The sequence below is a fragment of the Galdieria sulphuraria genome (assembly GCF_000341285.1).
Source record: "Galdieria sulphuraria unplaced genomic scaffold scaf_5, whole genome shotgun sequence".
Lineage (NCBI taxonomy): Eukaryota > Rhodophyta > Bangiophyceae > Galdieriales > Galdieriaceae > Galdieria > Galdieria sulphuraria.
The window spans coordinates 24,371-47,541 of NW_005178470.1; the positions used below are offsets into that span (position 1 = coordinate 24,371).

Consider the following 23,171-nt stretch of genomic DNA (forward strand, 5'->3'; position numbering starts at 1 on the left):
AAACACTATTGAGTTGACCTAACAGATAGAATAGACAAACCAAGTAGGATTCAACTAGCCAAGTAACAATTTGGATATGCAAAATGACCAAAGTCAGAAATGAGTATTCATTTTTATAAGATATGAGTTTCATCCAGAGAATTTTAAACAGAGTGTGTCCAAGTTAAAACCTTCCAACTGAAAAAACACTACCTGTCGCGCTACTTTCCCCAAAAACATATCAACTACGAGAAATATCTGCCAACTGCTCCTTTTCCTTTTTGATTTCTTCTTCTATTTTCTTCTTGCGAAGTCTTTCAATCTCTTCCGCAGAAAGAGAGTCCAGCTTTTGTTCTCTAAGCTTCTGCAATGCCTTTTCTCTTGCCTAAAAAAAAGTTCTTATTGAACTATGCGAATAATTCTTCCTCCTACTTGACGATCCTTCACTTCTTGAAAAGTACGCCTAATTCTAGCCTCTTCCAGTTGTGCTGCTCGTTTTTTCCACAAAAGGTGTCCATACAAGGTAGCTATGTCGTATTTAAGCAATATTTCTTCCAGCTCGTTATCTTACCGAAAGTCACGACGTAAGCTGCAGTGGGATAAGGATTTGCTTCAACAGATTCCTTAACTTCAAGAAATTTTCTAAAATAACTTTCAACGACAAAGCGAAAGTGACACTGTATCATTATCATACCTTTTCATAGAGTCCCACACAACACCACTTCTAATATCCGCTTGAAGCTGTGGAAGACGTTCGAATCTCTGCAACCACTGAAAACTCTTATTAGTTGGGTCGAATATTTTTGCACTGACCTACTCTGTTTGTAAATGAATGGAATACTTCTTTCCAAACGCTACCTTCCGAGTTGGACTCCGAAGTGCTCATTCTAACTTTTCCCAATCAGAAAAGAATATCGCTGTGTCTAAGACTTTCCAAAGTTTCTTGACAGTCAGAATTGTAATGACACGTTTTTTTTCATACTTGAAAAGTTTAAGGTCATTTGATTTTTACTTATTTGCTAATATTATCATTGACTGCTGTGGTAGAGCTTTCTCAAAGACGGAGATAGCAAGTTCGTATCTTCGTCTTCAACCCTGGCAACTTATTATTCTCTTCGTGTTATTTCCTTATGCTACGATGTTATCTATTGAGTTGAAATTTCATCTAGAAGGGGCAAAAGGAAGATAGAATATTGTAACGAAAGGTCAAGCTTGCAGCTCAACTAGTATCTTTCCGTTTCGCTTTCAAAGATGTTCCTAGTTTGGATTTCATTGCATATCTACCATCCGATCTCAGGATTTGTGAATAATGGTGTATACAAAAGGAATTAGCCTGTTTCAAAACAACTTTTTACGGGTTTTGCAAACATTTCTACTGCACGCTGATTCGTGAAACAACAAGTATGCGACTCGAAAAGAAACTGCACAGTATCTATCCACGAAAACGATATTACAAAATATTCTACTTTGAACGTATTATAATGATTCAATTGTTGTTCAACGCCCTTGGATGAACAGAAGTCTTAAGAGAATTCTTCGACCCCGAAGAGTTCATCCATAGACTTCCTTCGTTCCAAGACCTTTTCGCAAAGGGTATCTGTGTAATTTTGGAATTGAGTACAACTGTCAAACACTATATTAGAATCCCACAAACCTTGACAAAACGTGTTTGGATTACAGAGTTATATATTAAGGGATCCTTCCCATGGAACAATTCACTAATGAAGTATGTCAAGCACTTATTTCTTGCTTCTTTGTGACCACTCTATTTTTCATGATTAGAAGCTTACAGTAATATATTACCAACGATACCTTGGTGCTGATTCCTCCCGTGCTTTTATCTGTTCCATAATCCTCCGGAATGGCCTTTCCAACAACTGCTAGAGGTGGAGTCCTAGTCATCCCTGTTATCATCTATTCAAGTTAAGTTCATTTCAGCACTATGGACGCACACAAACCATTTGCATTGCAATATCTTCACAGTTCATGTGTTCGTCAATATACTTATGGAATCTTTCGGGAAGAATGCATGAATACCAGAACAGGAAGTCACTCTTCATAAAAATGAACTTCGTCAACATTATAGAATATCTTTGTGCATGGATTAAAGAACGTTCTTGGAGAAAGGAATAGAGACGTACCTCCTGAAGGTCCGAAACTTTTTCATGGGTTCTGCAACTAAATATTCCCACTCATTGGATGTTGTCCTCCGATGAAATCTGGGAAATGCTCCCACCAAAGAATTTGGATGACTCTTCCAAACCTCGAAAGTAAAATCGATATCATCAGGCTCCACATAAACATCGTCATCACATATAAGGACACTCTAAAATTATGACATAGGTTTTCAAAAGTTTTCTAATACTAGATGCAATATACAACCTGCGTCTTTAGACCAGGGATAGGATTGAATCTGTTATTTAGAGAGTCATATTTTTGAGAAAGAAATACTACTGGCACTGAACCAACACGGAAATCATAAGGAGCCTAGTAAACGCTATAGCAAAATCCAAACATTTTAAACACCAACCTCAATGTTCGGGCTATGCCAAACGACGTATATTTTATGTACTTTTCGACACCGACTGTAATGAGTAATCAATCTTTCTAATAGCTTCTGTCTGTTATAGGTTGAAATGACAACGGAAAATTTGTTTTGAATCCTAAAACGCGGTGTCTATAAAGTACCAATTAGTAAAAAAACGTTACTTCAAACTCTCTTACCAAATTGCGTTCATATTCTTGTTCGCAGAGATGTTTTACTCGGTCTGACATTTCCCACGAGAGTGCCTTTCCAAGGATTTCTTTGGAAATTCGCTCCATCTGAAATAAAGAGTTAAAAGAATACCTTCCATGGTTATTGCCTTACTCTAACCCAGGCATAGTAGCTTCTCATTTCTGAATTCTTCTCCCAGTCTTTGTGTCCAGAATAGTAGAAATTCCAAGGCTTTGTCTCACCAGTAAAATGGAGGACCTAAATAAGATAAGAAAGTGATGAGCGTCCTCCAAAATTACCTTAATATCATCTTTCACATGTCCCCACATAATTGTATCACGATACTATACATATGATTGCTTAAAGAAATTTCCACAAAATCGACTTACCTTTAGCAACACATTGTACTTCAGTGGAATATGTCTAAAATAAGTGAGCTTCAAACAACCCAAAAATTTTACAAAATACCTGTCCTTTCTCTGACTCCATTCGTTGCCGAAGAACCAGTTTAGAAAACCTTGATCTCCCACATTGTAGCTAGAAACGTTCTTGTACACAGCTTTCATATTTCGAAATGTTGTTTCATTAGGTTGAATCACCTATTTGCTTAATTAGTATCACTACTTTAAGCTATGCAATAAGGTACCATAATGCCGGAATTAAAAGTATCCGGGTAAAGGTCAGCACAAGCGCTCAATTCATCAAATTCTACGAACAGATTATCGATATTTTGCATTACAAGCATATCACCTTTAACGTTATTTTCAAATTCATTGTTACCAAAGACTGCTTACTATCCATGTAAACTACTTTGTCATAATTCAATAAATTCCACAGATGCAGCTTTGAATAGCGACAAGGTTTGTTATCTCTCAAACGAGACTATGCAAACAGTCATGAGAACAAAAACCACTCAACATCTACACAAACCTTGGTCAGTGTGAAAGGATATTCCAATGGAGTAACATCGAGGACAATGGATCCTAGCTTTTCTAGCTCCTCTCGTCCTTCTAGGCTTAACTGTGGAAGGACAAGAACCACGATGGGGAAGCTAGTATTTGTCTTTTCAAAAATAGATAAATGAATCGAAATCATTTTTATGAGATAGCATACAAACCATTTTCAAGCTTTGTAACCATGCTCGTGTCGCTGGGAGCATAACATCGTCACATAGCAATGTGGCATAAGCATATCGACCTTTAATCTAGCCTTTCACATTTGAAAAGTTTATAGTATATTAAAAACTACCTGTTGCGGTATTCCTTTCTACAGAAGAATGAGTGACTTCCGAACTCTTTGCAGTGACGTATTTTTTAGAAGTTGCGATAAGCAATGCTCCAATAAAAATTATGGACAGATTAGCATAGGTTCTCACTTTTTTCCTACGGATTGGATCCTGAAAGCCAACTCATTTGCCAAATAATCACGGAGTATATTAAATTTACCTGAAAGACCATCTTGATATTGAACTGGGTCCATCGAGAAGTAAGGAAGTTGAAGAAAAATAGCCTCCTGAAATAGTCCATGAACAGATTCCATACAAGTCTCGTAAGTCCTTCCGATAATAATAAAGCATTTTGTTTTTCCAGATCCACTGGCGCCATCACAAAGAATAATGGTAGTCAGAATTTGGCAAAAGTATCGTTTATCAGTAAAATGGTGGCGCCAATTCGGATAGAAAAAATCACTATGGACAGTTGTATTTTCTGTGCCCTTTATTATGCGAAATAGAATTACAGGGACAATGAGACTAGGAAATTTTTCGTTCATAATGACTTTCTCAACGAATAAAGAAACTCTCCATCTCTGATAGCTTGCACTGCTTTTCAGCAGTTCGATAAAAGCGAGAAGTCTCTATAAGAATGTAGGCATTTTTTGTTTGCCGAACCCCAAATGTTACACTGTCAGCTAACAGAGCCTGAATAAAGTCACTGAAAATAAAAACGAAACAAGCAACTCTGTTGCTACAGCTGCTTCGGTCTCCGTTGTGAGAAAAAACAAAGGAAGTTACATGCCGTTCAAGAAATGCTCAACAGAAAGTTAGATTTGCAAAAATAAAAGAGCAACACTGCTTAGCCTTGAGATAAACTTCGTTCCTACATATCTGAAGGACCAGGAATAATTAACAAAACAACTGCATATATATATATATATATTTCAATCTTTCTTGTTGGAAATATCAAAACTGCTGGGTCTATTGGCTGAATAACCAACTTGACACAAGTGCAAGAAACAATCACAGAAAGTGAGATTTCGGATTACTGAATCTAGATAAACAAAATTTGTCTATACATTCCATCAATTGAACCATTATGAAATGGAATTTGGATTTGGATAGAATATCCTTTGTAGCATGTCGATGGAAATCGGTCCTGACTTTGACAAAGGAGAAGGTTTGGACGACTTGGAAAGCTTAAAAAAAGAGGCATACGAAGCTGGCTTGTCTAGCTTTTTGGAGCGGGTTCTTGCCTCGTCAAGGAAACAAGTGAGCGCCGATGTCAGTGAAGTCGAAGGGGAAGTTGACAAACTCAGTACTCAGTTGCAAGATATCGTTTCCAGGAACTACCGAGATTTGTTGCAAAACTATGATCAATCGGTGTCATCGTCGTCTACTTTAAGGAATCTTCAGGAAGTGCTGGGAAAAGTCTCTCAGAGTTTTCCATTATTCGTAGACAAGAGTATTGAAGCGTTGAAAGTCTTGAATCTATCACAACAGGAACGAGAAAGTTATTCTAGTGATGTTTCGGATATTTACGTAAATGACCTTATCGAGTTACCTTCTCTTGTTGTGTCTCTGATTCGAGCGGGAGAGATCGAAGCCTCTGTAGAAATGATAGAACACTCTCGTCGACTTAACCTTCTTATATCTGGTTCTAGAATATTGAATGACGTTTGTTACAGGGTAAAAGACATGCGACTACTAGTTGTGTCTTATATACTCCAACGGTTGAGGTCAAAGACTTCTCTCAGTGAATGCCTCCGTTTGATAACTCTTCTTAGAAGGATTACGTCTCTTGATGAGGTAGTTTTGCGTCTTTTGTTTCTTTGTTGTCGGTCGCATTGGATGCTTTCCTGTCTAAAGGGTTTTTGCAATCCCAAACCGCAGAGTCTATTCGCACAATTCAGTGACGAGTTCAGAATTCGTACGCTAGAAACTACGACGCAGTATCATGCAATCTTCACTGATATTGCGAGTCGTGATACCATTCACGATGATTTTATAAATCTATGGATATCGTTTTATTTGCAAGTAACTAAACGGCATTTATGCAACATAACTGATGGAGGAACATTATCGTCCTTAATCCAACAAGCAAACTACTGTGGCGAGTCTCTGAGTCGTATTGGGGCAGATTTTCGGATGCTGCTCTGCATTCCATTTGAAGAAGCCAGCGTGCTACTTTTCTCAAAGTCTTTGCAGGAGGTCTGTTTTCTACGAAATTGCATTTATTGTACTTATTGTGTCTAGGCTTTGTTAGCGTTTGAAACAATGTTAGAAAGCTTCCAATGGTATCCTTCAACGTCTTCCCTGAAGTTAACGGAGAGCACGGGTCAGCATGACATTCCTGGCGTATCTCTTCCTTATCAACTTCTTGAATTTCCACCTTTATCAGTTCTCTTTAATGGTATTCTCAGTGCATTGAATGAAATACGTCAAGTAGTTTTCAACTCTCAAAAGAAAACCTATGCTGAGCTGTTACAAAATACATTTTATGAAGCAGCTGCAGTGGTTAAAGACTTTGGAGGTAGCAGAGGTTCACTTTTACCCAACTCACAGCGTGAATACTTTGGAAAACTATGCGAATATTTCTTAGAATATTTGATACCAAAGTCTATTGAATGTCTACAGTTGTGCCTTCAGACGACTGTAGATATTGAAACAGACTTTATACGAAGCTTGTTGGAACTGGAGATTTCCAACTTAAACGATGAGGATATCAAAGAAATGTAATATCAATGAATATCAGAAGAATTCTTTATCATCTCTAAAAATTTTCGTTCTACCAGCTTGGCAAAATCTTTATCGAGACCTCGGATAAAGAGAGTATCTATCGCCTCAAGAACATCAGCATTAGAATCGGAAAATTTTCGTGCAAAAAAGGCTCCCGAACATCTTAAAGCTTTTCCAATCAGCCACCATTTATCATCCAAAGTGAACGGTCGAGCTCCTGAGTTGCCTAGTTGGGGATGCCACCACAATATGAATCTCATTGTTGAGTTGATATGCGGAAAATTATCTTGTTGTGCTTTCAACAGTGTACAGAAGAAATGTTCATCAGATGCTAAAGAATGAGCAAACTTGATCAATAACTCTTTAGAAATAACGCTTCGAATGATATGTTCGACAAGTTCATTGGAAAGGATCATCCATGCTTCACATTTTGAAAATGAAAACCAGGAAGCATTTGCTAATGGGTGCTTAGCACCTGGAGGAACAGCTTCTAGTAACTCGAAGCCGCCAGGATTGTGAGGAACGTCGAGTTCTTCGTAGAGAGCGGGATCAAAATGCAACTATGTGGTGTTTAGTATTAGATGAATTAACCATTCAGTGAGAAATCTTACGTCTGACAGACGATTTCTCCATTTATCGGAGTTTCCATCGATCCACATGAAATTTGGACGTGGATGCTTTTGCTTGGCGTGACCTAAGATCCTCCTTATTTGTGACTGTGATAGAAGGGGATAGTCACTTCCGGAAAGATTAATAAAGAAATCCCAATGACTTGATTCTGCGAGAGCTTCCATTCCAGCTATTGTGTTGAGCACCATGGATATACCCATGTAGGAGACATACTTCCGCGGAATGACAATGATGTTGGAAGGCAACGTCAAGTTTGTTCCTGCTGAAACTCTAGTGATGACCCTTGCTATCTCTCTTAGAGTCCAAGTTACTAGTTGATCTTCTATTTTCTTATCAAAGTGGATGGCGTACAAGTTATCTTTGTGATACAAGACTCGCATTAGCCTACTTAAAGTGGCAACGTTGCTGGTTGAGACTTGAATAAAGTAGCTGATATTGGCTTCTGTTCCTATTTTATTGTCTTCCTCCACTACCTCGTGCAGACGATTTTTAAAACTTTCGTTATATACAGCGTGCATCATATCGGAGAAGGAAATTTTCGGAACAAATAGATCTCCATCGCTTTCACAAGAAAAAAAATCTCGAACCCAAGTTATGGCCTCGTCTGGAAGTTCAGAAGCTGTAAATATTGAGATGTCTTTCTTCAGGTTCGGGCTGTTCCAAACCAAAAGTGAAATACAAAGCAGCACGAACAACCGAATGAAATTCATCAGAATGAAATTATATTTGTGGATTGCGTCTTGTCACGGAATTGTTGAATGACGGAAGTTGCTGAGGAAAGTTTTGACTTTCTTGTTATGATAATGGTTGATTATTTTCTGGGTAATGATGAAAAGCGCAAAAAAGTAAGCTTGAAAGACGATCTTTCGACAAGGCGCAAGGTGGAAAGACTGGAGGCCATAGGAAGAGATATCGGTAGAAGATGGCTGGAGAAATTGTCTGAAGGCACTCCGCACTTTTCGACTGAACTTGATAAGGTCAAGTTCATATGTAAGGAGTTTTGGATAGCTACCTTCCAGAAACAAATAGATAATTTGAAGACGAACAACAAGGTATTTATTTTTATGTTAAAGTAAAAGAGTATACCGAAGATATCTTTATCGTATAGGGTACTTATGTTCTTAGTGATAAACGTTTTCGAAGTCTCTTACACGTATCAGAGACACCTGACGCTATCGGACAGCTGGAGGATTATATCATATTTCCTTTGGGTATTATAAAGGGAGCTTTCGAGAGTTTAGGAATGAACTGTGAAGTTTATGGAGATTGTTCTAGTGCACCGAGTTGCATTTTCACCGTCAACTTGAAGGAACAAGAGTAGGTTAGCTGAGCCAAATGATTCCTCGTAGTTCCTCCTCAAAGCTTCTGAAGCTTACGGGAATACAAGAGTGATAATCCACAAGGAAATATAAGGAATAGCATGAACAAAGTGCAAAGAGTCATTCTGAGATAACACATATATAAATAGTCATCCAAAAATTGGATTTATTTTTCATGGAAAATGATACTGATGAAGAATTAACTAAGCTCTTTGAGCAATATATAAACAATTATAGAGAGTCAGGCTGGTGTATAGAACAACAATACCTACAGATTATAAGAGTGTTGGGTAATGGTGCTAGTGGAACAACGTATGAGGGAAAATATAGAGAAGCTAAAGTTGCGGTGAAGGCTTATTCTGCAAAGATATTGAAAGAGGACTTTGTGAGCGTTCGAAACGAGATGGAATTACTAGCGCGCTTGTCACACCCAAACATTATTAAATTCTATGGTATATGCTTCATGAAGAACCCGTTCGCAGCTTGCCTAGTGACAGAACTTGCACCTCACGGAGAACTTGGAAAGGCTCTCTATCCGAAGTCCGGTATCAATCTATTTTCAAGGTTAGGTCAAGACATCAAGTTCAAAATTGCCATTGGAGTTGCGCGTGGGTTGCAATATCTTCACAAAAATAAAGTAATACACCGAGATGTGAAACCTGCCAACGTGTTGCTTGACGAGCAGAATGAACCGAAACTTACCGATTTTGGATTTTCAAGACTGGTTGACTACTCGGGGAGAATGACTGGAGAGACAGGTTTGTTTCTTTTCTGAATTGATGACTTCATGTAACAACAGCAAACAGGTTCGTATAAATACATGGCTCCTGAAGTGATGCGACATCAAAAATATTCTGAGAGCGCAGATATTTATAGTTTTGCTGTAGTGATAAATGAAATGTTTTGTGAAGAGCCTCCATATAGGTTGGTTGTTTGCATTTTTCTAATATTTTGAATTTACTTGGTTGTGTAGATACTTACTTCCAGTTCAGGCCGCGATTGCAGTTGCAAAGAAAGGAGCTAGACCTAGTACAAAGAAGATAAAGAACGACATTTTAAAGGGCATGATTGAACGTTGCTGGTCAGAAGATCCTGCTGAACGACCTGATTGGGAAACAGTAATTGATAGTCTGCAACAGGCGGAGGTGTATCAAAAGAAGCCAACATCGGTTTTTGAAATGTTCAGAAAGAAGTAGAAACTATAGAGATACACGTTTTCTTTAAAGAACATTATTCAGAGAAAATAAATTCACGTTGACAAGCCAGAAAGTTATATCTTTGGACTTTGTTATTCTGAAAAAACGGTGTAGACAGAGATATAACATTATCTAGACAAACTTCAGAATATACGAATATTCTACATGGACCGAAACAGCTAAGAAGAAATATGGCTGAAATTATCATTAAAGTTACTTAGTTTACGATTACTCTAAGATACGATGATTATTCAGTATTGACTGGTGATGTCGCACTCTCTTGTTGGGCATTGAATAACAACTCAAACGACTCTTTGGAAAAGTGCAGAACGTTTCGCTTCAATCTTTTCCACTGTGCACGAGACATTGGTTTTTGTAACCAGAGCTCGACAGGATTCTTGTAACTCTTGCATTTCGAATGTTTCTTATCCATATTTCTGGTCAAACAACAGCGCAGATCACTCTTGCGTTTGTTCGAATGTGGAGCAAGATCATAGGTTGAATAATCTCGTGCCAAATAGATACGACCTTTGGAATAAGCGCTACTAGCCTCAGCGGATAAAGCCTATAGAGAAACCGTAAAAACCAGGAAATAACTATAATACTACACAACTTACTACAACCGAATTTGTATCGTCATCATTATCATCTCGAAAATTTGGACCAGATTTCAATAGGTCTTCATTCATTCCTATACCATCAGACCTGTAGAAGTTGGTTTCATATCGACTGCTGAAGTGAGTTAACACCAGTGTTCTCGCTTCAAGAGATGTTGCAAATTGCCCTGAATAAAACTTAGAAACTTGGACCACCGAAACCTTCTACTAACCTGCCATTTTTGCTGTAGAATGAAAAGACTCAACAGCCTTATCCTTCAGAGCTTCTGAGAAAGTAGCTTCATGAACAAGCACATCACATTCTTTGGCAAGATTAAGAAAATTCGAGGGATCACTAGTGTCACCAAGAATCAAAATACTCCGAGGAATGCGATTTCCACACATCCCTGCAACAGATTTGGGTCGAAAAACTGGAAATTCATTAAAGACTGCTCTATTTGCAAAGTTTTCCATGGAAGCTTCAACCTCTGAGAATTCTATCGGATCTCGACGACTTTTAACCTTAACGGCTTTGCAGTTTCTCAACATGTTAAACTGTTTTCCACGAACTCCAAGACAATAAGCATATTTCGTATCTATTTTGTCTTCTATAGAAGATATATCCCAGTCATTGATACCATATGACACAGTAAAGTGTTTCCTCGCAGTTTTATGGCAATCGGATGAGTACTGTGTCAATTCCTTAAAGAAATAACCCCAGCAAGGTACTCGATGCTTTATAGGACGTGCTAAAACCTGTACTTGAAATAATTCATCGACATAGAGTTTCCAACATTTCTCTTCTGTATCCATTTTGACATCTTCCCCTACTATTTCTTCACAATGCTTTCCAGGCAACTTATCCAAGAAAGGTAAATAAGTTGCTGATGTTTGGTTCTCTTCTAATAAACATTCAGGAACATACCACGGCTCCACATGATCAAAATCTTTATCGCTTGGAATTAACTCATGAACACAAAACCAAAAACCTAGAAAAGTATTTTGAAGAGCAGTGCGTAGAAACAGGCGAAGTCCTTGGGGACCAAAAATATGCAAAGTTGCACTTCTCTTTATGCGACGCATATATCGTTGCTGATGTTGCGTATAAAAACCGATCTTTTCCATTAAAACAGGGAGACCCCACACATGATCACCGTGTAGATGCGTGATGAATATTCCTTTCAAGTTTCTAAACCCATATATCGAGTGCCATTTCGCCTCAATAAGTCTTGTCAACGTCATTTCGCCACAATCAACCAAAAACAAAGCTTCCGGTATACAAGGTGTTTCATGAGAATTTTTCACGTCGGACTCGTTTCCTTTTCCTACGTTAAAAGGACAGCGAATTCTAAGTGCCACAGACGATACATTTCGTTGAAGTGTCGGAAGTGCTGAGGATGTACCAAGAAAAATCAGTCTCCAGTAACCAGGAGGAAAACACAGTCTTTCTTCTCTTGTTGCAAAGGAAACAAAACCACGAAGAGCTTCCAACTTTTCAAGAGTATCTTCTTCCGAACTTCCTTGGGAAATCTTCTCTTCTAACACATTCTTTAGGTTTCTAGCGTCTTCTAAATATGCTTCGAAACTAGGTGGCTCCGAGTATCGAAGACAACCAGTTGCCTTCCACTCCCCATTAACCCAGTCAAATACTGCAGAGGCTTCGCTGTCTTCATAATCTCTTAAGAGGCTTGCTGGCTCAATAAAGCGGGGTTTTTCGTCTGACTCACTTGACTTACCACGAAATTCTAACTGTTCATCTCGGAATTCCTTCCAAAAAGTGTCCACTTCATCGTTCGGCTGCCACGACTGAAGCTTCCGAATATCTGGAAAATCTCTATATACAAACTTGGAAGGTGGTTTTTGAAAAGCTGGACCCTCTAAAATGGTGTATTCCTCTTCTGTCGAACATGCCAAAAGGCCAAAATGCGTTCTGAGCGAAAAAAGTCTAACGGTGCCAACCTTACAATACAGTAGGGTCTTGGAAAAAACTAGTAGTTTCAGTCTAAACTTTGTACAACACGACCTACAATACAAAAAGTTTTTTCTAACATGAAAATGAGATGCTGCAAAAGAAACTCTTTGGCAATAATCGGACTTCATATAACAAACCCGAATGAAATATACTAAATCGGATTCGTTCCAAGAAGGGTCTACACACCTTTTAAGCATGTTTCAAGAACCAAGTGAAGAGTCGGAAGAAAAAGACACTGTGGATATTGTACAAAGTGTACAGTACTTGGATATTTCCGATGACTATTTTGGAAGACCACAACAGCAACCTTTCTTGAAACCTTTGAACTTGGAGAGCTCGGGGAGCCTTTCAAATTACGGAAATGTATTTGAACATCTCTTTGTTACTCCTTCATATAACCAGATGAACAGACTTTCGCCTTTGACTTCTCAACTTGAATTGTCCGAAAACCAGAGTAGAGCTAATAGTAGTTGCACGAGGTCTTCGACGAGAAGTGCCAGTGAAGAAGAAAGATATAACCAGGTTGAGCATAAAATCACCTCGTGGCTCTGCCAGTTTATTTCGAATATAGCAAGACGCCTATTAGCTCTCTGTAGAAACAAAAGTTTCTTGGTTTCACTGCGAGGTTTAGTTGGCTATTTCTTGTTGTCCATTTTTGTTTTTGTTCCGAGTTTATATAATGACGTTTATGGTCCTTTGGCAATTGAAATGTTTCTTCTTACTGTCACTTTTGGCTATGAAGAGCTTGCCTTTGGATTTATCTCTCTAGGTGCACTGCAATCCACAGCCGCATTGATACTTGCTGCTGGCTTTGGCGCACTGGGAGCATATGCAAGTAGTGAAAGCTACGTGATCACCTTTTTCATAGCCTCTATTGGTACTCTTTTGTTCACTGTATTGCATTCAGACAGTAGAATGTCGTTCATTTCCAGTATGGGTGAAATGTATTTTGTGTTTAATTTATTAGACAGCCATAGTGGAAATAATAAGAAGGTCTTTACTTATTTTTATGAGACGATTATTGGTGCGATATTGGCACATGTAGCTTCTCTTCTCGTAGCGGGGCTTCTGTTTCCAACTTCAGCTACTTCCGAAATGAAGCTGTGTATAGGCTCTTCTCTAATTGGTGCAGGAAGTTCTTTGAGTAAATGTGCTTCCTTGTTGCTTACTCCATATGTGGATGAAGTTGTTGACCCGTTTGATAGAGATTGCTTGAATCATTTACGCCATAGTCCAGCGTTTCTGAAACATATTTTATGCGAGGACATTTCTTTAGAGCATCGGATGAAAATGCACCGAGCACAAAAGCTTATTGAATATATTATTTATGAACCAGATATACTGCATCCCTTACATCAAGAACCTAAAAGTCAGTGGCAAGCAGTCATCAACTCTGTGGAGGAGCTCTTAAAGATTGTTCAAAGTACACAGTCTATTTTAGATGGCGAAAGAAGACGATTTAAGGGGGCAGTATTGGAGTCGTGTCATGAACTCAATCAAGTATTGATTAAACACTTTGGTTTCATATCTGCATACTGCAAGGTGCTTGGTGAGTATTTAAGAGAAGCTGGCCGTGTCTCGAATCGTATTTCCATGGAAAACTTTATGAAAGTGTTGCTAGAGTTCTCTGAAGTGGAAACCTATGAAAGGCATTTTAGGGAGGATTTGAAGGTAGCATATGATAATTACTGGCAAGATACAGAGTTGCATCTTTTAGGTAGAACAGCCATTGAGCTTGGACCCATTATGTCAATGATTATCTTTGCCAAGTCTCTTCTGGACTCCATTGTAGATATCGAAGAATCACTCATCCAGCTAGAACTTGTTCGAGAACAGAAGTCCCTCATAAGAATGATTAAAAACTTGTTTGGATGGTTCCATGTTTTACTTTGGCCTGCGAAACACTGGTTTCTAATTTTAGGGAAGATACCTCGAACAAAACAAGAAGCAATAGCTTTGATGTCGTCCCCAGAATTTCAGTTTTGCTGCAAGAAATGGTTTGGTGCCATTGTTCTTTTAGTTATTCTGTTGCTTACACCGGCGAGGAGCTTTGCATTGAAATATAATGGAACGTGGCTTTGGATGGCATATGTCCTTTATATTCAACCTTCTGTTGAAGGAACATTGTTGGGAAGCGTCATGTGCCTTGCAGGAGTAACAGTTGGTTGCACCATTGGCTTTTTGCTTATGAACTGGCAAGCAACTGCAATGAATAGCTATTTGTTAAATTTATATTTAGGAATTGTCACCGGCGTTTCCGTATATTTCGCAAACAGTTCCTTGTCCATAACTTTTATAACATTTGCATTTACGGAGTATGTTATTATATTTTATCAGTACAACCCGTTTGAATATGTTGCGCACTGGTATTATGCGTTGTCTCGGTTTATTATGATATTCAGTGGCATCACAGTGGCTGTGATTTTAAACGAGTTTATTTTACCGCATTCGGCTTTAACAGAAATTAGAGAGTTGCTTGCGGGTTCGTTGAAGAAGATGAGTACGGGGCAATCTTGGATGCTCCAGAAATTTTATAGTTCTCGTGTTTCAGAGATGTCGAGTGTGAGTTCATATTCAGTAGAAGGTCGTATTTCAGTGAACTCGGTTGATGATCGTTTACCTTCTACGAAACAAATGACGATGAGAAGATCTTCCTCAGACGAATCTTTGCACAGTCAGACCTCGGAGAATTCCGAAGCTACCGAAAATGGAATTAACTCAAATCGCAAGATAAAGCAGACAAATTTGCAGGAGATTGAAGGAATGCTTCTTGAAGCTCGTTTACGTATGCAAATTCTTCAGAATAGCGCAGGTTCAACTCTTCATGCAGTTCCAATGGTTCTTCATGTAGCACTTGAACAAGAACAGAAACTTTTAAATCGTTTGATTGCGTTTGAAACCGTCATGCGTTACGATCCGTTCATTACAGGTTCGTTTCGATATGTGTTACATAAACATTTCATAGAGCCTTTGGAAGAAACAACAAAGCGCTTGGTTATTGCAAGAAAGGCATTAATAGATGTTTCAGTTTCTTGCATACTAGATGGCAGGCCATTTCGTTCAGTGCAGTTTTTTCAAGAATTTGGTTTGTTATCAGCAAAACGAACGGCTCGGGTTGCCTGGTATTCGGCAAATTTTACAAGACGAACGTTGAAGAGGGCTGTAAAGGCTTTCAAGGAAAGAAAAAGAAATAGATCTTCACGGAAGACTGCATTTTTCCTAAACAAGAAGAAGCATTTGAAAAATTTAACTGTGCTTGAGAAGGAAAGCTTGGAGTTTCCAAAGGATTCTAGTTTAGAGGAAGATGTAATTTGCGGCAGTTCTGATTGTGTCATCACAAAGAATGCCGTAAACAGTTACACTGAAAATGACAGTAATCCAAGACACGTACTAACACAAACAACTGCTCCGGTGAAATCTACTATGATGAATGAGGTATTTCGTGAAACACCACAAGGCAATGAAGACGCCACTGCTAAGCTTTTGACAACTTGGCAGAGACTAGTTGCAGTTATTCAGCGCAAACTCAACACTGGTTCGACCAAGTTTGGTAGTGTCGGGTCGACTATGTTGGACTACATTGTACGGGAAATGCAAAGTGGTGAAGGGTCAAATGTGCCTCCTATTGTAAAGAACTTACAGGATGCCATGGATGCTCTTCGGAACGCACAAATCGAATTTTATAAACGGTATTATAACCTTGAAGAGGAATACCTTAATATAAGAAATTCCTGGTTTGCACGACAAACAACGACAACATCTTTTAAAGCCAATGGCGATACCGTAACTTACAGATATACTGAAAATCCATACGTTGATATCAGACGTACAACACCCGATGATACAATACTGTTTTTTGCGTCTTTCTTCTCTTCATCTTATGTGTTTGATGGTTTCAAGGGTTTCGCGAAAGAGCTAATCCAGGCCATTCTGCAAGATATTGAAAGAATTTGCCAGAATTATAAACTCCTCATTCGAAGAAAACTGCTTAAGGTATCAAATTATCGAAAGAAAACCAACCAAAAAAGACGAAGAACTCATTCCGTACCTCGAAGGAGAGGAACTGGAAGCAATGGTGAAGTAAGAAGGCCACCACTCGATCAGTTCTCAACGGGGGAGACACCTTCGAGCTCTGAGAACTCGTTCGAAACCTTTTCCTCTCTGTCTTCAAATTAAGTTTGCTTTAACTTTTCAATCTCAGTTTTGCGGGATAGTTTGAGTCTTTCCGCCCTTTGAAGAACAAAATCTCGTTGTCTTCTGGTTCCTCGCAGTGTTTCTTGGTAGACGGTATTGGAGTCTTGAGATGCATAGAAGGAATTATCCCCTTGCCTATGCACATCATTGCGCAGTTTCTGCCTGCGACTACTTGGAGACTTGTGATCAAGATCGTTCTCTTTAAATAAAGAGGAGCTTTGAATTGAAAATAACAGCTTCTGAGGAGTTTCTAGGCACAGAGGACAACGTGCTTTTACTTTCAACCACCTTAAAATGCAACCGTAGCAGAATCTGTGGAGGCAAGGATACAAGCACGAAACCGTAGTTCTTTTGAGATCCGACGAGCATATTACGCAACCATAGTCATTCAAGTTTCCAAAGCTCGTTGCAGGTAACACGGTTTTCCTAACTGGCGTTTCCTTTGGCTTCGTTAACTCCTTTCCTAATTGGGTTCCCTCCCAGTTCTATGTTAAATAAGCGGTATGTGGAAGGTAAGCAGTAACGATAACTTACCACTCTATGCGACCAAAGAAGGTGACGACGTATAGTTTCATTGGCTTTTTCATGAAGCTCGTCGTCACCTTCACTCCATAACATATGGGGCTGTTGCATAAATATATTCAAATTACAACAAACTACAAATAAATTTGGCAGAAGCGAAAAGAATGCTATATTAATAACATTGGAGATTTTCTTAACTACCAATGTACTCTGACGGGTTTGCAACCCATAAGCGGATACTGCGTATTCCAGTCTTTAAGAGAGCAAAGTCGAAGAAACTCTTTGATATGTCTTTTTGCGAAAATCAAAGAGCTATGCAAGTCGTTGCCATCTTGAAGCTTGTGTGCTTGCATAAAGGCTTGAAAGATGTCCTGAGGGCGACAACTTTCATGGAGAACTATGAGAATCTTGTTATCTCTTTGTGTTAGTATATACCTGCAGTCCCTATATAAAGCTACTGCCTCCCTTAATTCACGACCATTTTGAAAACACTCTTTTAGGTTAGCTCCCACGACTATCCTGTCAAGATATCCTTTCCAAGGTGGTACAACTACTTTCTCACGGCGGCTAACTTCGTACGGACTGGGTACGTTTCCTGTTTGTAGAAATTCTTGTAGAGCTAGTGAGCAACGCTGTCGATTGAGTGTCGCGAATTGGACACAACTCAAAGACTTCCAGTTCGCAAAAAGGTGAACAAAACAACCCAAGGCATAAGCGCTAAGCAGCGCAAAGTAATTTTGACCCATCTTGGAAGACGCAACTATACCCAAACCGAGTCCAACCTATCTATATTTCATTTCCAACTTCGAAGGCCACAATAAGTTGTCATTACCATTTTGCACGTGACACCTTGGCTTTCTCCTTTAGTGGCAATATCTCCCTGATTCTCATGAAGTGCAAGACTCTTATAAATTGCATGTCTCGTTGCAGTGCCCTTTAACGATTTTTTCAGTGAACTATTCGAGAAACTATAAATGCTTACGGTCATCGCAGCTACACCTTTCATTGCATTCGCAACACTTGCTAATAGAAGGAAGTGACCTGGGAACAAAGGAGTTATAATTTCCAATACGCCACCTGCGTCTTCAACTGCATCTGCTGCCAGTCTCCAACTTTTTGGGTCCACATCAAACTGATTCCCAGCAATTGATCCATAAAATACCTTCCCAATATATCCCAAACCATCTTTCAAAACCCAAGAAATCGCTGCTGAAGTGGCTGGAGTGCTCTTTCGACCTAAACCTAAACCAAATAATAGTGCTTCTGTAGCGAAGACACCCATTACAGATGCAGCCAGATTCTGAATGGCTCTCCAAATAGAATAACTTAAATAATCCTTTGTAACACTATTTGGATATCCATCTGGTAGATAAACGCGGGAAAGCCAGTCAATCAACTTCTCAAATATCGGTCTATCATCTTTAAATCTTCCTTCTTGTATCATATCATCTGAAAACTGATAAGGAACGATAGACCCCCTCCTCAAGTTTCTTTCCCAAATCGTGGATGAAGAATCCGCAAAGGCTGACAGCCTTGACCGAGAGTCCAAGAGAAGAGCGACACACATCAAGAGAGATCTTGCCGAATAACTACCAGTCGAGACATGAAGGTAGATTCCATGGCCAAAACATAAATGACGGACTTTGTATAACTCCACATCCAAAATGTCGCAACATGCAGCGGCAAATACGTGCCTAGCACGGAGAGTATGTGCTGCAAAGGGGACATCGAGAAAGGAACAACCACTGCTGGTGAAGAAAATTGTATCCTTCAGCATGCTCTTTGAGATTCCACTCAAAATAAATTTTTTATGATCTCCAAAAACTATCAGGAAAACCTTTGACAAAGGAAACCTTGTCTTCGCATCCTTTAAAGCTTGGGCATTGTTCAGACTTTGCCTGTACCATACAAGAACAACTGATCCACCTCTCCTTCCAATTCTCCGGTTACAGCTACTTCCAGATTCAAAAAATTTTTCTGAAGAACGACTGAAGGATCCTTGGCTTTTCAAGTTGTTTTTCAAAAGATTCGTCGAGTAGCTTTCTAAAAAGTTCGTACTCCTATCAAGTCGGATCAAAAACCTATCGAAACATCGAGTTCTGAGGCACAGATGAATACTAGGAATTAAAAAACTCAGCTCGTTTTTGGGCTCCTTAGGAGTCTCTCTCTTAAAGTTTTCAGAAGGGCTGACTCGGCGTTGACGCATTGTGCTTCAACGACTTTGCCCGTACATTGTTATTACAATCAAACTTGAAATGTTGCCATTGGGGAGGAGTCTGTTGCTGATCTCTTCTTCGAACAGTCGTCGTCTCACAGTTCTCCAAATGAGGTTTCAAGGGTCAAGTGACCCAAAGAAACCTGGCAGACAGAAAGAAGAGCAGGAAAATTTTGACGGAGAAAATATCTCCCTGAAGCAGTCAGAGGGTTCGACAGAGGTTGATGACGAGACCGTTGAAATGTGGAATCACGACGCACCTAATGGACCAGAGTGGGGCGGTCCTAGAGGGTATGAACCAACAAAGTAAGTGGCCTCTTTGTTTTGAAGGCTTGTAAAGTTTTGAAATGGAAGGTTTGGTGACTGGTCTAAAAATTGTCGAGTTACAGATTTTTAAAGTTTTTCCGTTTTTGCTGTGTAGCAAGTAGTCGCTTGGGATCTGAAGAAGCAGAATCCAGAGTGAAATTCGAATGATATGCATAGTGTTTTAATAGTTTGTCTGCGTAGCACCCTTTGTAGAGGCGCTCTGAAGAAATTTAGTTCAGACTAGTTATTCAGGGGCATTTATTGTCTCTTGATAAACGCACTTGTAAATAAGTTTCGAAATAACCTTATTTGTAACATACTAGCAATGAGGCGTTCCAAGTCAAGTCTGAAAAATTGTTGCGACTATGAAAGTTCAATTGCAGCTAGTCTTGCATATTCCGAATCATTTACCCTCGATAGAAGAATTCGAGTCGATAATAGATGGCTCTGAAGACTACGATTCTGTTGGAGTCACGCTTTTCGTTTTTCTAAACCCAAATTATCCCAGAAATAAACCGCCAGATGAAATTATTAACCCGAAAAGTGTCATACCAAGACAAAACATAAGCATTTTAAAGGTTCTTCTAAATATTCTTGGACCTAGAGAGAGAGAGAGAGAGAGTTCTTGAGGAAACTCGCCATAGGGTTGATATCATTGCACACATTATGTAACTTAGACGATGTTTCGCTAAGAATGATAACATTATAAAATAACAGTCATTATTCATTGTTAAAACGTTTTACTTATAGTAGAAATCTCTCCATAGTACACATTATACGCAGACGAAAAGACCAATGAAGTTTTTTAGCAATGAACAGCTGATTTTTGTTTCAATGTACAATTCTGCTTAAATAGAACACTCACCATTCTCCGGTCACGCCAACAACGAAGATAATAGTAAAAGATAGAAATGCAAATCCTTTTCATTGTCGAAATGACTGTGCCGTATCCTGTAGACCTTGTGCTCTAGTTGATGGCAGCAAGCTTGGTCAAGGCCACACAACATTCTGCCGCCATATTGAAAAATGTCGTGTAGACTCAAAGAATGAGAAGAGTCTTCCCATTTTCCCTGTAATGTCCTTGTGGGTGTCCTCTGGTGTAAATACGGGCAATTTTTCACCGCTCATTCTTCTTTAAAAGTATTTTTTTATTTGAGTTTTAGGTTGAGACATTTTGACTGGCGAAGATGGGCCACGGTGAAGGGAGAGGAGAAGGTTCCGGAGGAGAGAACTCAGTTAACGTCGAGAAACACTTGAAAAGTGTCGTAGTAGACAATGGAGAAGCTGGAGATAACGAGGCCAAGAACATGAGTTCCGAAAGACAATCCTCAAAGTGGAGTCCCTATAGAAGACAGGTTTGTTCCTTTTGTCTTTGTTAAGTTGCTTTTCGTAATTGTTTTGAAGATGGTACTTGAGTGGCATAACGTAAACTACTCAGTGGCGTTCCCAGGGAAGAGAAGCTGGAATCCCTTTCAGAAGACTGAAACACAAGAGTCCAAGAAGTTTACAATCTTAAAAAATGTCTCTGGGCTTGTACGACCAGGAGAGTTACTGGCTGTAATGGGACCAAGGTAGGTTAGCTCTTTATTCTCACACAGAGCATTAAACCCCTTTTTGTAGCGGCGGAGGAAAGACAACTTTGCTCAATGCCCTTGCTGGAAGAGCTAATTTTGTTCCAGAGGGGTCCATACTGTTTGACGGGAAACCCAGAGTAGCTGATACTAGAAGAAAAATTGGCTATGTCATGCAGGACGATGTTTTCTTCACCAACCTGACAGTTAGACAAACCTTAGAAATAACGGCACGATTGCGTTTACCAAGGGACGTCCCACATAAACAGAAAATGGAGCGAGTAGATTACATTCTTCAGAGACTGGGACTTCTCCGTTGCCAAAATACGATTATTGGTGATCAATTCAGAAAAGGAATCAGCGGAGGTGAACGGAAGCGAACCAATATTGCCGACGTGCTCTTAGTGGAACCATCGATTCTTATTTTGGACGAACCTACTTCGGGTCTTGACTCAAATACAGCCCTGACAGTTGTTCGACTCTTAAAGGAGCTAGCTAGTGAAGGGCGTACTGTCATAACCACAATTCATCAACCTAATTCAATGATGTTTGCGGAGTTTGATAAGTTGTTGTTACTTGCGAGTGGACAAACAGTGTACTATGGTCCTGCGAAAGAGGCAGTCAGTTACTTTAGTCGTCTGGGTTATGAATGTCCTTACGGCTTCAATCCTGCGGATTACTTTATTGCTCTGTTGACAAATGAAGATTTCGGTCAAAGTGAACCCATAAGGCAAAAACTAATAGATGCCTGGAAAGGGTATGAATTGGATGCTGATCTCGACTACAAGGTATCTGAGGAGAAGCACGAATTGCAACTAGCAGAAGCGGAACAGCATAGGACGTTTGGTCAAGTAGTGAAAGATTATGTCGCAGATGTACGTTCCGAGTTTGACACCTCCCCTGAAAGTGGGAAATATCCGACAACCTTCCTTGATCAACTTCGTGTCCTTGCTTGGAGAGCATATCTTCAGAAGAAGGGAAAATTATTTGAGAAGCTTACAATTTTTCAGGGTTGTGTTTGTTGCACTAATAGTTTCGTTTATTTGGTTCCGAATCCCTCACGATATCAACTATTTAATGGACCTTATGGGTGCTCTCTTCTTTGCTGGATTATTTTGGGGATTCTTTACCATGTTCCAAGCCTTGACGACTTTACCAACAGAAAAGCCCGTTCTCTCAAAGGAGCGGGCTTCCGGTGCATACAGGTAAGATAAAAGGTTCAAGTATGAGTGAAAACTGAATGTCTTAGGCTTTCTGCATACTTTCTTGGGAAAGCGCTAGTGGAAGTACCTTTGGATTTGATCTATCCCTTCTTTTTTAGCGTTTATATATACTGGTAAGTTTTTTGTCCTATTCATTTGTTTTTGCTCAAATTTTTGTTGTAGGATGTTGAATTTGAATCCCCAAGCCAGTCGTTTCATTCTTTTCTTGATTTTTGTTGGGATAACTGTTTTCACTGCACAGTCCATTGGTCTCTTCATCGCCGCAGTCTTCATGGACTTCCGAAAGTCTCAGACACTTGCAGCAGTATTTATGTTGACAAGGTGAGCATGCACTTTATTTAGACTGTTCAGTATTAAAAGTGATGAAGCATGTTAACCGGAGGCTTCTACGTCAATGACAGTCAGATGCCTGTTTGGATACGGTGGATTCAATATCTGTCATTCATTCACTATATATACGATTCTTTTATGCTTAATCAGTTTGAAGGGGAATATTTCCCTTGTCCACCTGGAAATACTTCAGGTGTTACAAGTTCTGGTCTGAGTTGTCCAATGACTGCGCAAGACATTTACTCGATGCGAGGTGTGATAAGCAATATAGGACGAGGAGGCAATATCGCGATAGTTTTGGCTTATGGAATTGCATTTCGATATTTCGCCTTTTTATGTCTTAAATACCTTAATAGATCACATAAGCAGAAGCGACGGGTTTAACTGGTGTAGTTGGCATTGTTTTGTTGTAGCTTGTGCATAGTAAAGAGGGACTCTACAAGAAGCAAA

At 39.4% G+C, this 23,171-nt stretch overlaps 13 protein-coding genes across 16 annotated transcripts; 7 read left to right on the forward strand and 6 right to left on the reverse strand.

Moving 5' to 3' along the window:
• Nucleotides 1–75: 75 nt before the first annotated feature.
• Nucleotides 76–900, reverse strand: Gasu_08780 (uncharacterized protein). The gene is made up of 5 exons (XM_005708262.1): nucleotides 797–900; nucleotides 674–750; nucleotides 551–621; nucleotides 412–506; nucleotides 76–364 (listed from the first exon to the last, which is right to left on the reverse strand). Exons 1-5 carry the CDS (start codon nucleotides 863–865, stop codon nucleotides 221–223), a joined length of 456 nt encoding a protein of 151 aa, XP_005708319.1. The 5' UTR covers nucleotides 866–900; the 3' UTR covers nucleotides 76–220.
• Nucleotides 901–903: 3 nt separating this feature from the next.
• Nucleotides 904–4,160, reverse strand: Gasu_08790 (alpha-1,4-N-acetylglucosaminyltransferase EXTL3). 2 transcript variants are annotated; one of them, XM_005708263.1, is made up of 18 exons: nucleotides 4,141–4,160; nucleotides 3,944–4,091; nucleotides 3,813–3,892; nucleotides 3,626–3,757; nucleotides 3,490–3,577; nucleotides 3,342–3,445; nucleotides 3,164–3,294; nucleotides 3,085–3,118; nucleotides 2,995–3,039; nucleotides 2,849–2,953; nucleotides 2,704–2,802; nucleotides 2,510–2,656; nucleotides 2,362–2,466; nucleotides 2,121–2,305; nucleotides 1,938–2,070; nucleotides 1,792–1,893; nucleotides 1,634–1,744; nucleotides 904–1,576 (listed from the first exon to the last, which is right to left on the reverse strand). In XM_005708263.1, exons 1-18 carry the CDS (start codon nucleotides 4,150–4,152, stop codon nucleotides 1,466–1,468), a joined length of 1,872 nt encoding a protein of 623 aa, XP_005708320.1. In that variant the 5' UTR covers nucleotides 4,153–4,160; the 3' UTR covers nucleotides 904–1,465. The 2 variants fall into 2 exon arrangements, with proteins under 2 accessions (XP_005708320.1, XP_005708321.1); XM_005708264.1 differs by having other exon boundaries at nucleotides 2,359–2,466.
• A 50-nt stretch (nucleotides 4,161–4,210) lies between these two features.
• Gasu_08800 (uncharacterized protein) lies at nucleotides 4,211–4,986 on the forward strand. Its single transcript, XM_005708265.1, has one exon. The coding sequence runs from the start codon at nucleotides 4,220–4,222 to the stop codon at nucleotides 4,424–4,426; it is 207 nt and encodes a 68-aa protein (XP_005708322.1). The 5' UTR covers nucleotides 4,211–4,219; the 3' UTR covers nucleotides 4,427–4,986.
• A 54-nt stretch (nucleotides 4,987–5,040) lies between these two features.
• Nucleotides 5,041–6,561, forward strand: Gasu_08810 (uncharacterized protein). The gene is made up of 3 exons (XM_005708266.1): nucleotides 5,041–6,119; nucleotides 6,165–6,474; nucleotides 6,528–6,561. The coding sequence occupies exons 1-3, from the start codon at nucleotides 5,055–5,057 to the stop codon at nucleotides 6,533–6,535; spliced, it is 1,383 nt and encodes a 460-aa protein (XP_005708323.1). The 5' UTR covers nucleotides 5,041–5,054; the 3' UTR covers nucleotides 6,536–6,561.
• Nucleotides 6,562–6,566: 5 nt separating this feature from the next.
• On the reverse strand, nucleotides 6,567–7,820 carry Gasu_08820 (N-acetylglucosaminyltransferase). The gene is made up of 2 exons (XM_005708267.1): nucleotides 7,259–7,820; nucleotides 6,567–7,207 (listed from the first exon to the last, which is right to left on the reverse strand). The coding sequence occupies exons 1-2, from the start codon at nucleotides 7,796–7,798 to the stop codon at nucleotides 6,650–6,652; spliced, it is 1,098 nt and encodes a 365-aa protein (XP_005708324.1). The 5' UTR covers nucleotides 7,799–7,820; the 3' UTR covers nucleotides 6,567–6,649.
• A 70-nt stretch (nucleotides 7,821–7,890) lies between these two features.
• Gasu_08830 (uncharacterized protein) lies at nucleotides 7,891–8,703 on the forward strand. The gene is made up of 2 exons (XM_005708268.1): nucleotides 7,891–8,329; nucleotides 8,386–8,703. Exons 1-2 carry the CDS (start codon nucleotides 8,036–8,038, stop codon nucleotides 8,596–8,598), a joined length of 507 nt encoding a protein of 168 aa, XP_005708325.1. The 5' UTR covers nucleotides 7,891–8,035; the 3' UTR covers nucleotides 8,599–8,703.
• A 37-nt stretch (nucleotides 8,704–8,740) lies between these two features.
• Nucleotides 8,741–9,859, forward strand: Gasu_08840 (serine/threonine protein kinase). The gene is made up of 3 exons (XM_005708269.1): nucleotides 8,741–9,354; nucleotides 9,403–9,520; nucleotides 9,570–9,859. The coding sequence occupies exons 1-3, from the start codon at nucleotides 8,772–8,774 to the stop codon at nucleotides 9,790–9,792; spliced, it is 924 nt and encodes a 307-aa protein (XP_005708326.1). The 5' UTR covers nucleotides 8,741–8,771; the 3' UTR covers nucleotides 9,793–9,859.
• Nucleotides 9,860–9,955: 96 nt separating this feature from the next.
• Nucleotides 9,956–12,450, reverse strand: Gasu_08850 (3'-tRNA processing endoribonuclease). Its single transcript, XM_005708270.1, has 4 exons — nucleotides 12,416–12,450; nucleotides 10,622–12,365; nucleotides 10,410–10,576; nucleotides 9,956–10,357 (listed from the first exon to the last, which is right to left on the reverse strand). The coding sequence occupies exons 1-4, from the start codon at nucleotides 12,437–12,439 to the stop codon at nucleotides 10,040–10,042; spliced, it is 2,253 nt and encodes a 750-aa protein (XP_005708327.1). The 5' UTR covers nucleotides 12,440–12,450; the 3' UTR covers nucleotides 9,956–10,039.
• A 40-nt stretch (nucleotides 12,451–12,490) lies between these two features.
• Gasu_08860 (uncharacterized protein) lies at nucleotides 12,491–16,561 on the forward strand. Its single transcript, XM_005708271.1, has one exon. The coding sequence runs from the start codon at nucleotides 12,502–12,504 to the stop codon at nucleotides 16,534–16,536; it is 4,035 nt and encodes a 1,344-aa protein (XP_005708328.1). The 5' UTR covers nucleotides 12,491–12,501; the 3' UTR covers nucleotides 16,537–16,561.
• Nucleotides 16,562–16,618: 57 nt separating this feature from the next.
• Nucleotides 16,619–17,220, reverse strand: Gasu_08870 (uncharacterized protein). The gene is made up of 3 exons (XM_005708272.1): nucleotides 17,089–17,220; nucleotides 16,896–17,039; nucleotides 16,619–16,842 (listed from the first exon to the last, which is right to left on the reverse strand). Exons 1-3 carry the CDS (start codon nucleotides 17,185–17,187, stop codon nucleotides 16,756–16,758), a joined length of 330 nt encoding a protein of 109 aa, XP_005708329.1. The 5' UTR covers nucleotides 17,188–17,220; the 3' UTR covers nucleotides 16,619–16,755.
• Nucleotides 17,221–17,229: 9 nt separating this feature from the next.
• Gasu_08880 (glutamate N-acetyltransferase) lies at nucleotides 17,230–19,300 on the reverse strand. Its single transcript, XM_005708273.1, has 3 exons — nucleotides 18,059–19,300; nucleotides 17,909–18,010; nucleotides 17,230–17,858 (listed from the first exon to the last, which is right to left on the reverse strand). Exons 1-3 carry the CDS (start codon nucleotides 19,280–19,282, stop codon nucleotides 17,274–17,276), a joined length of 1,911 nt encoding a protein of 636 aa, XP_005708330.1. The 5' UTR covers nucleotides 19,283–19,300; the 3' UTR covers nucleotides 17,230–17,273.
• Nucleotides 19,301–19,310: 10 nt separating this feature from the next.
• Nucleotides 19,311–20,127, forward strand: Gasu_08890 (uncharacterized protein). The gene is made up of 2 exons (XM_005708274.1): nucleotides 19,311–19,597; nucleotides 19,646–20,127. The coding sequence occupies exons 1-2, from the start codon at nucleotides 19,332–19,334 to the stop codon at nucleotides 19,686–19,688; spliced, it is 309 nt and encodes a 102-aa protein (XP_005708331.1). The 5' UTR covers nucleotides 19,311–19,331; the 3' UTR covers nucleotides 19,689–20,127.
• A 523-nt stretch (nucleotides 20,128–20,650) lies between these two features.
• Gasu_08900 (ABC transporter, ATP-binding protein) lies at nucleotides 20,651–23,164 on the forward strand. 3 transcript variants are annotated; one of them, XM_005708276.1, is made up of 7 exons: nucleotides 20,651–20,952; nucleotides 21,002–21,168; nucleotides 21,218–21,956; nucleotides 22,042–22,373; nucleotides 22,418–22,504; nucleotides 22,554–22,712; nucleotides 22,760–23,164. In XM_005708276.1, exons 1-7 carry the CDS (start codon nucleotides 20,785–20,787, stop codon nucleotides 23,103–23,105), a joined length of 1,998 nt encoding a protein of 665 aa, XP_005708333.1. In that variant the 5' UTR covers nucleotides 20,651–20,784; the 3' UTR covers nucleotides 23,106–23,164. The 3 variants fall into 3 exon arrangements, with proteins under 3 accessions (XP_005708333.1, XP_005708332.1, XP_005708334.1); XM_005708275.1 differs by lacking the exons at nucleotides 22,554–22,712; nucleotides 22,760–23,164 and having other exon boundaries at nucleotides 21,218–22,373; nucleotides 22,418–22,521; XM_005708277.1 differs by lacking the exons at nucleotides 20,651–20,952; nucleotides 21,002–21,168; nucleotides 21,218–21,956; nucleotides 22,042–22,373; nucleotides 22,418–22,504 and having other exon boundaries at nucleotides 22,541–22,712.
• The last annotated feature ends 7 nt before the right edge of the window (nucleotides 23,165–23,171 follow it).

What these genes read in the sequence shown, in the direction of transcription:
- Gasu_08780 (XM_005708262.1), bottom strand. Translation starts at nt 865, where the DNA reads ATGAGCACTTCGGAGTCCAACTCGGAAGGTAGCGTTTGGAAAGAAGTA. An exon ending in AGCTTACGTCGTGACTTTCG is followed by an intron (nt 507 to 550) that starts GTAAGATAACGA and finishes AATACGACATAG; the next exon opens with CTACCTTGTATGGACACCTT. An exon ending in AAGAAGTGAAGGATCGTCAA is followed by an intron (nt 365 to 411) that starts GTAGGAGGAAGA and finishes ACTTTTTTTTAG; the next exon opens with GCAAGAGAAAAGGCATTGCA.
- Gasu_08790 (XM_005708264.1), bottom strand. An exon ending in AAGAATATGAACGCAATTTG is followed by an intron (nt 2,657 to 2,703) that starts GTAAGAGAGTTT and finishes GGTACTTTATAG; the next exon opens with ACACCGCGTTTTAGGATTCA. An exon ending in AAGATATTGCAATGCAAATG is followed by an intron (nt 1,894 to 1,937) that starts GTTTGTGTGCGT and finishes TAACTTGAATAG; the next exon opens with ATGATAACAGGGATGACTAG.
- Gasu_08800 (XM_005708265.1), top strand. Translation starts at nt 4,220, where the DNA reads ATGAACAGATTCCATACAAGTCTCGTAAGTCCTTCCGATAATAATAAA.
- Gasu_08810 (XM_005708266.1), top strand. Translation starts at nt 5,055, where the DNA reads ATGGAAATCGGTCCTGACTTTGACAAAGGAGAAGGTTTGGACGACTTG. An exon ending in TCTCAAAGTCTTTGCAGGAG is followed by an intron (nt 6,120 to 6,164) that starts GTCTGTTTTCTA and finishes TATTGTGTCTAG; the next exon opens with GCTTTGTTAGCGTTTGAAAC.
- Gasu_08820 (XM_005708267.1), bottom strand. Translation starts at nt 7,798, where the DNA reads ATGATGCACGCTGTATATAACGAAAGTTTTAAAAATCGTCTGCACGAG. An exon ending in GGAGAAATCGTCTGTCAGAC is followed by an intron (nt 7,208 to 7,258) that starts GTAAGATTTCTC and finishes AACACCACATAG; the next exon opens with TTGCATTTTGATCCCGCTCT.
- Gasu_08830 (XM_005708268.1), top strand. Translation starts at nt 8,036, where the DNA reads ATGACGGAAGTTGCTGAGGAAAGTTTTGACTTTCTTGTTATGATAATG. An exon ending in ATTTGAAGACGAACAACAAG is followed by an intron (nt 8,330 to 8,385) that starts GTATTTATTTTT and finishes TTTATCGTATAG; the next exon opens with GGTACTTATGTTCTTAGTGA.
- Gasu_08840 (XM_005708269.1), top strand. Translation starts at nt 8,772, where the DNA reads ATGGAAAATGATACTGATGAAGAATTAACTAAGCTCTTTGAGCAATAT. An exon ending in GAGAATGACTGGAGAGACAG is followed by an intron (nt 9,355 to 9,402) that starts GTTTGTTTCTTT and finishes AACAGCAAACAG; the next exon opens with GTTCGTATAAATACATGGCT. An exon ending in TGTGAAGAGCCTCCATATAG is followed by an intron (nt 9,521 to 9,569) that starts GTTGGTTGTTTG and finishes TTGGTTGTGTAG; the next exon opens with ATACTTACTTCCAGTTCAGG.
- Gasu_08850 (XM_005708270.1), bottom strand. Translation starts at nt 12,439, where the DNA reads ATGTTAGAAAAAACTTTTTGTATT. An exon ending in TTCTACAGCAAAAATGGCAG is followed by an intron (nt 10,577 to 10,621) that starts GTTAGTAGAAGG and finishes AGTTTTATTCAG; the next exon opens with GGCAATTTGCAACATCTCTT. An exon ending in ACGATACAAATTCGGTTGTA is followed by an intron (nt 10,358 to 10,409) that starts GTAAGTTGTGTA and finishes GTTTCTCTATAG; the next exon opens with GCTTTATCCGCTGAGGCTAG.
- Gasu_08860 (XM_005708271.1), top strand. Translation starts at nt 12,502, where the DNA reads ATGAAATATACTAAATCGGATTCGTTCCAAGAAGGGTCTACACACCTT.
- Gasu_08870 (XM_005708272.1), bottom strand. Translation starts at nt 17,187, where the DNA reads ATGCAACAGCCCCATATGTTATGGAGTGAAGGTGACGACGAGCTTCAT. An exon ending in TTCTTTGGTCGCATAGAGTG is followed by an intron (nt 17,040 to 17,088) that starts GTAAGTTATCGT and finishes TATTTAACATAG; the next exon opens with AACTGGGAGGGAACCCAATT. An exon ending in CGGATCTCAAAAGAACTACG is followed by an intron (nt 16,843 to 16,895) that starts GTTTCGTGCTTG and finishes TTGCATTTTAAG; the next exon opens with GTGGTTGAAAGTAAAAGCAC.
- Gasu_08880 (XM_005708273.1), bottom strand. Translation starts at nt 19,282, where the DNA reads ATGCGTCAACGCCGAGTCAGCCCTTCTGAAAACTTTAAGAGAGAGACT. An exon ending in AAGGTGTAGCTGCGATGACC is followed by an intron (nt 18,011 to 18,058) that starts GTAAGCATTTAT and finishes AAATCGTTAAAG; the next exon opens with GGCACTGCAACGAGACATGC. An exon ending in AAGGTGTCACGTGCAAAATG is followed by an intron (nt 17,859 to 17,908) that starts GTAATGACAACT and finishes AAATATAGATAG; the next exon opens with GTTGGACTCGGTTTGGGTAT.
- Gasu_08890 (XM_005708274.1), top strand. Translation starts at nt 19,332, where the DNA reads ATGTTGCCATTGGGGAGGAGTCTGTTGCTGATCTCTTCTTCGAACAGT. An exon ending in AGAGGGTATGAACCAACAAA is followed by an intron (nt 19,598 to 19,645) that starts GTAAGTGGCCTC and finishes TTGAAATGGAAG; the next exon opens with GTTTGGTGACTGGTCTAAAA.
- Gasu_08900 (XM_005708276.1), top strand. Translation starts at nt 20,785, where the DNA reads ATGGGCCACGGTGAAGGGAGAGGAGAAGGTTCCGGAGGAGAGAACTCA. An exon ending in GGAGTCCCTATAGAAGACAG is followed by an intron (nt 20,953 to 21,001) that starts GTTTGTTCCTTT and finishes ATTGTTTTGAAG; the next exon opens with ATGGTACTTGAGTGGCATAA. An exon ending in ATGCTGATCTCGACTACAAG is followed by an intron (nt 21,957 to 22,041) that starts GTATCTGAGGAG and finishes ATTATGTCGCAG; the next exon opens with ATGTACGTTCCGAGTTTGAC.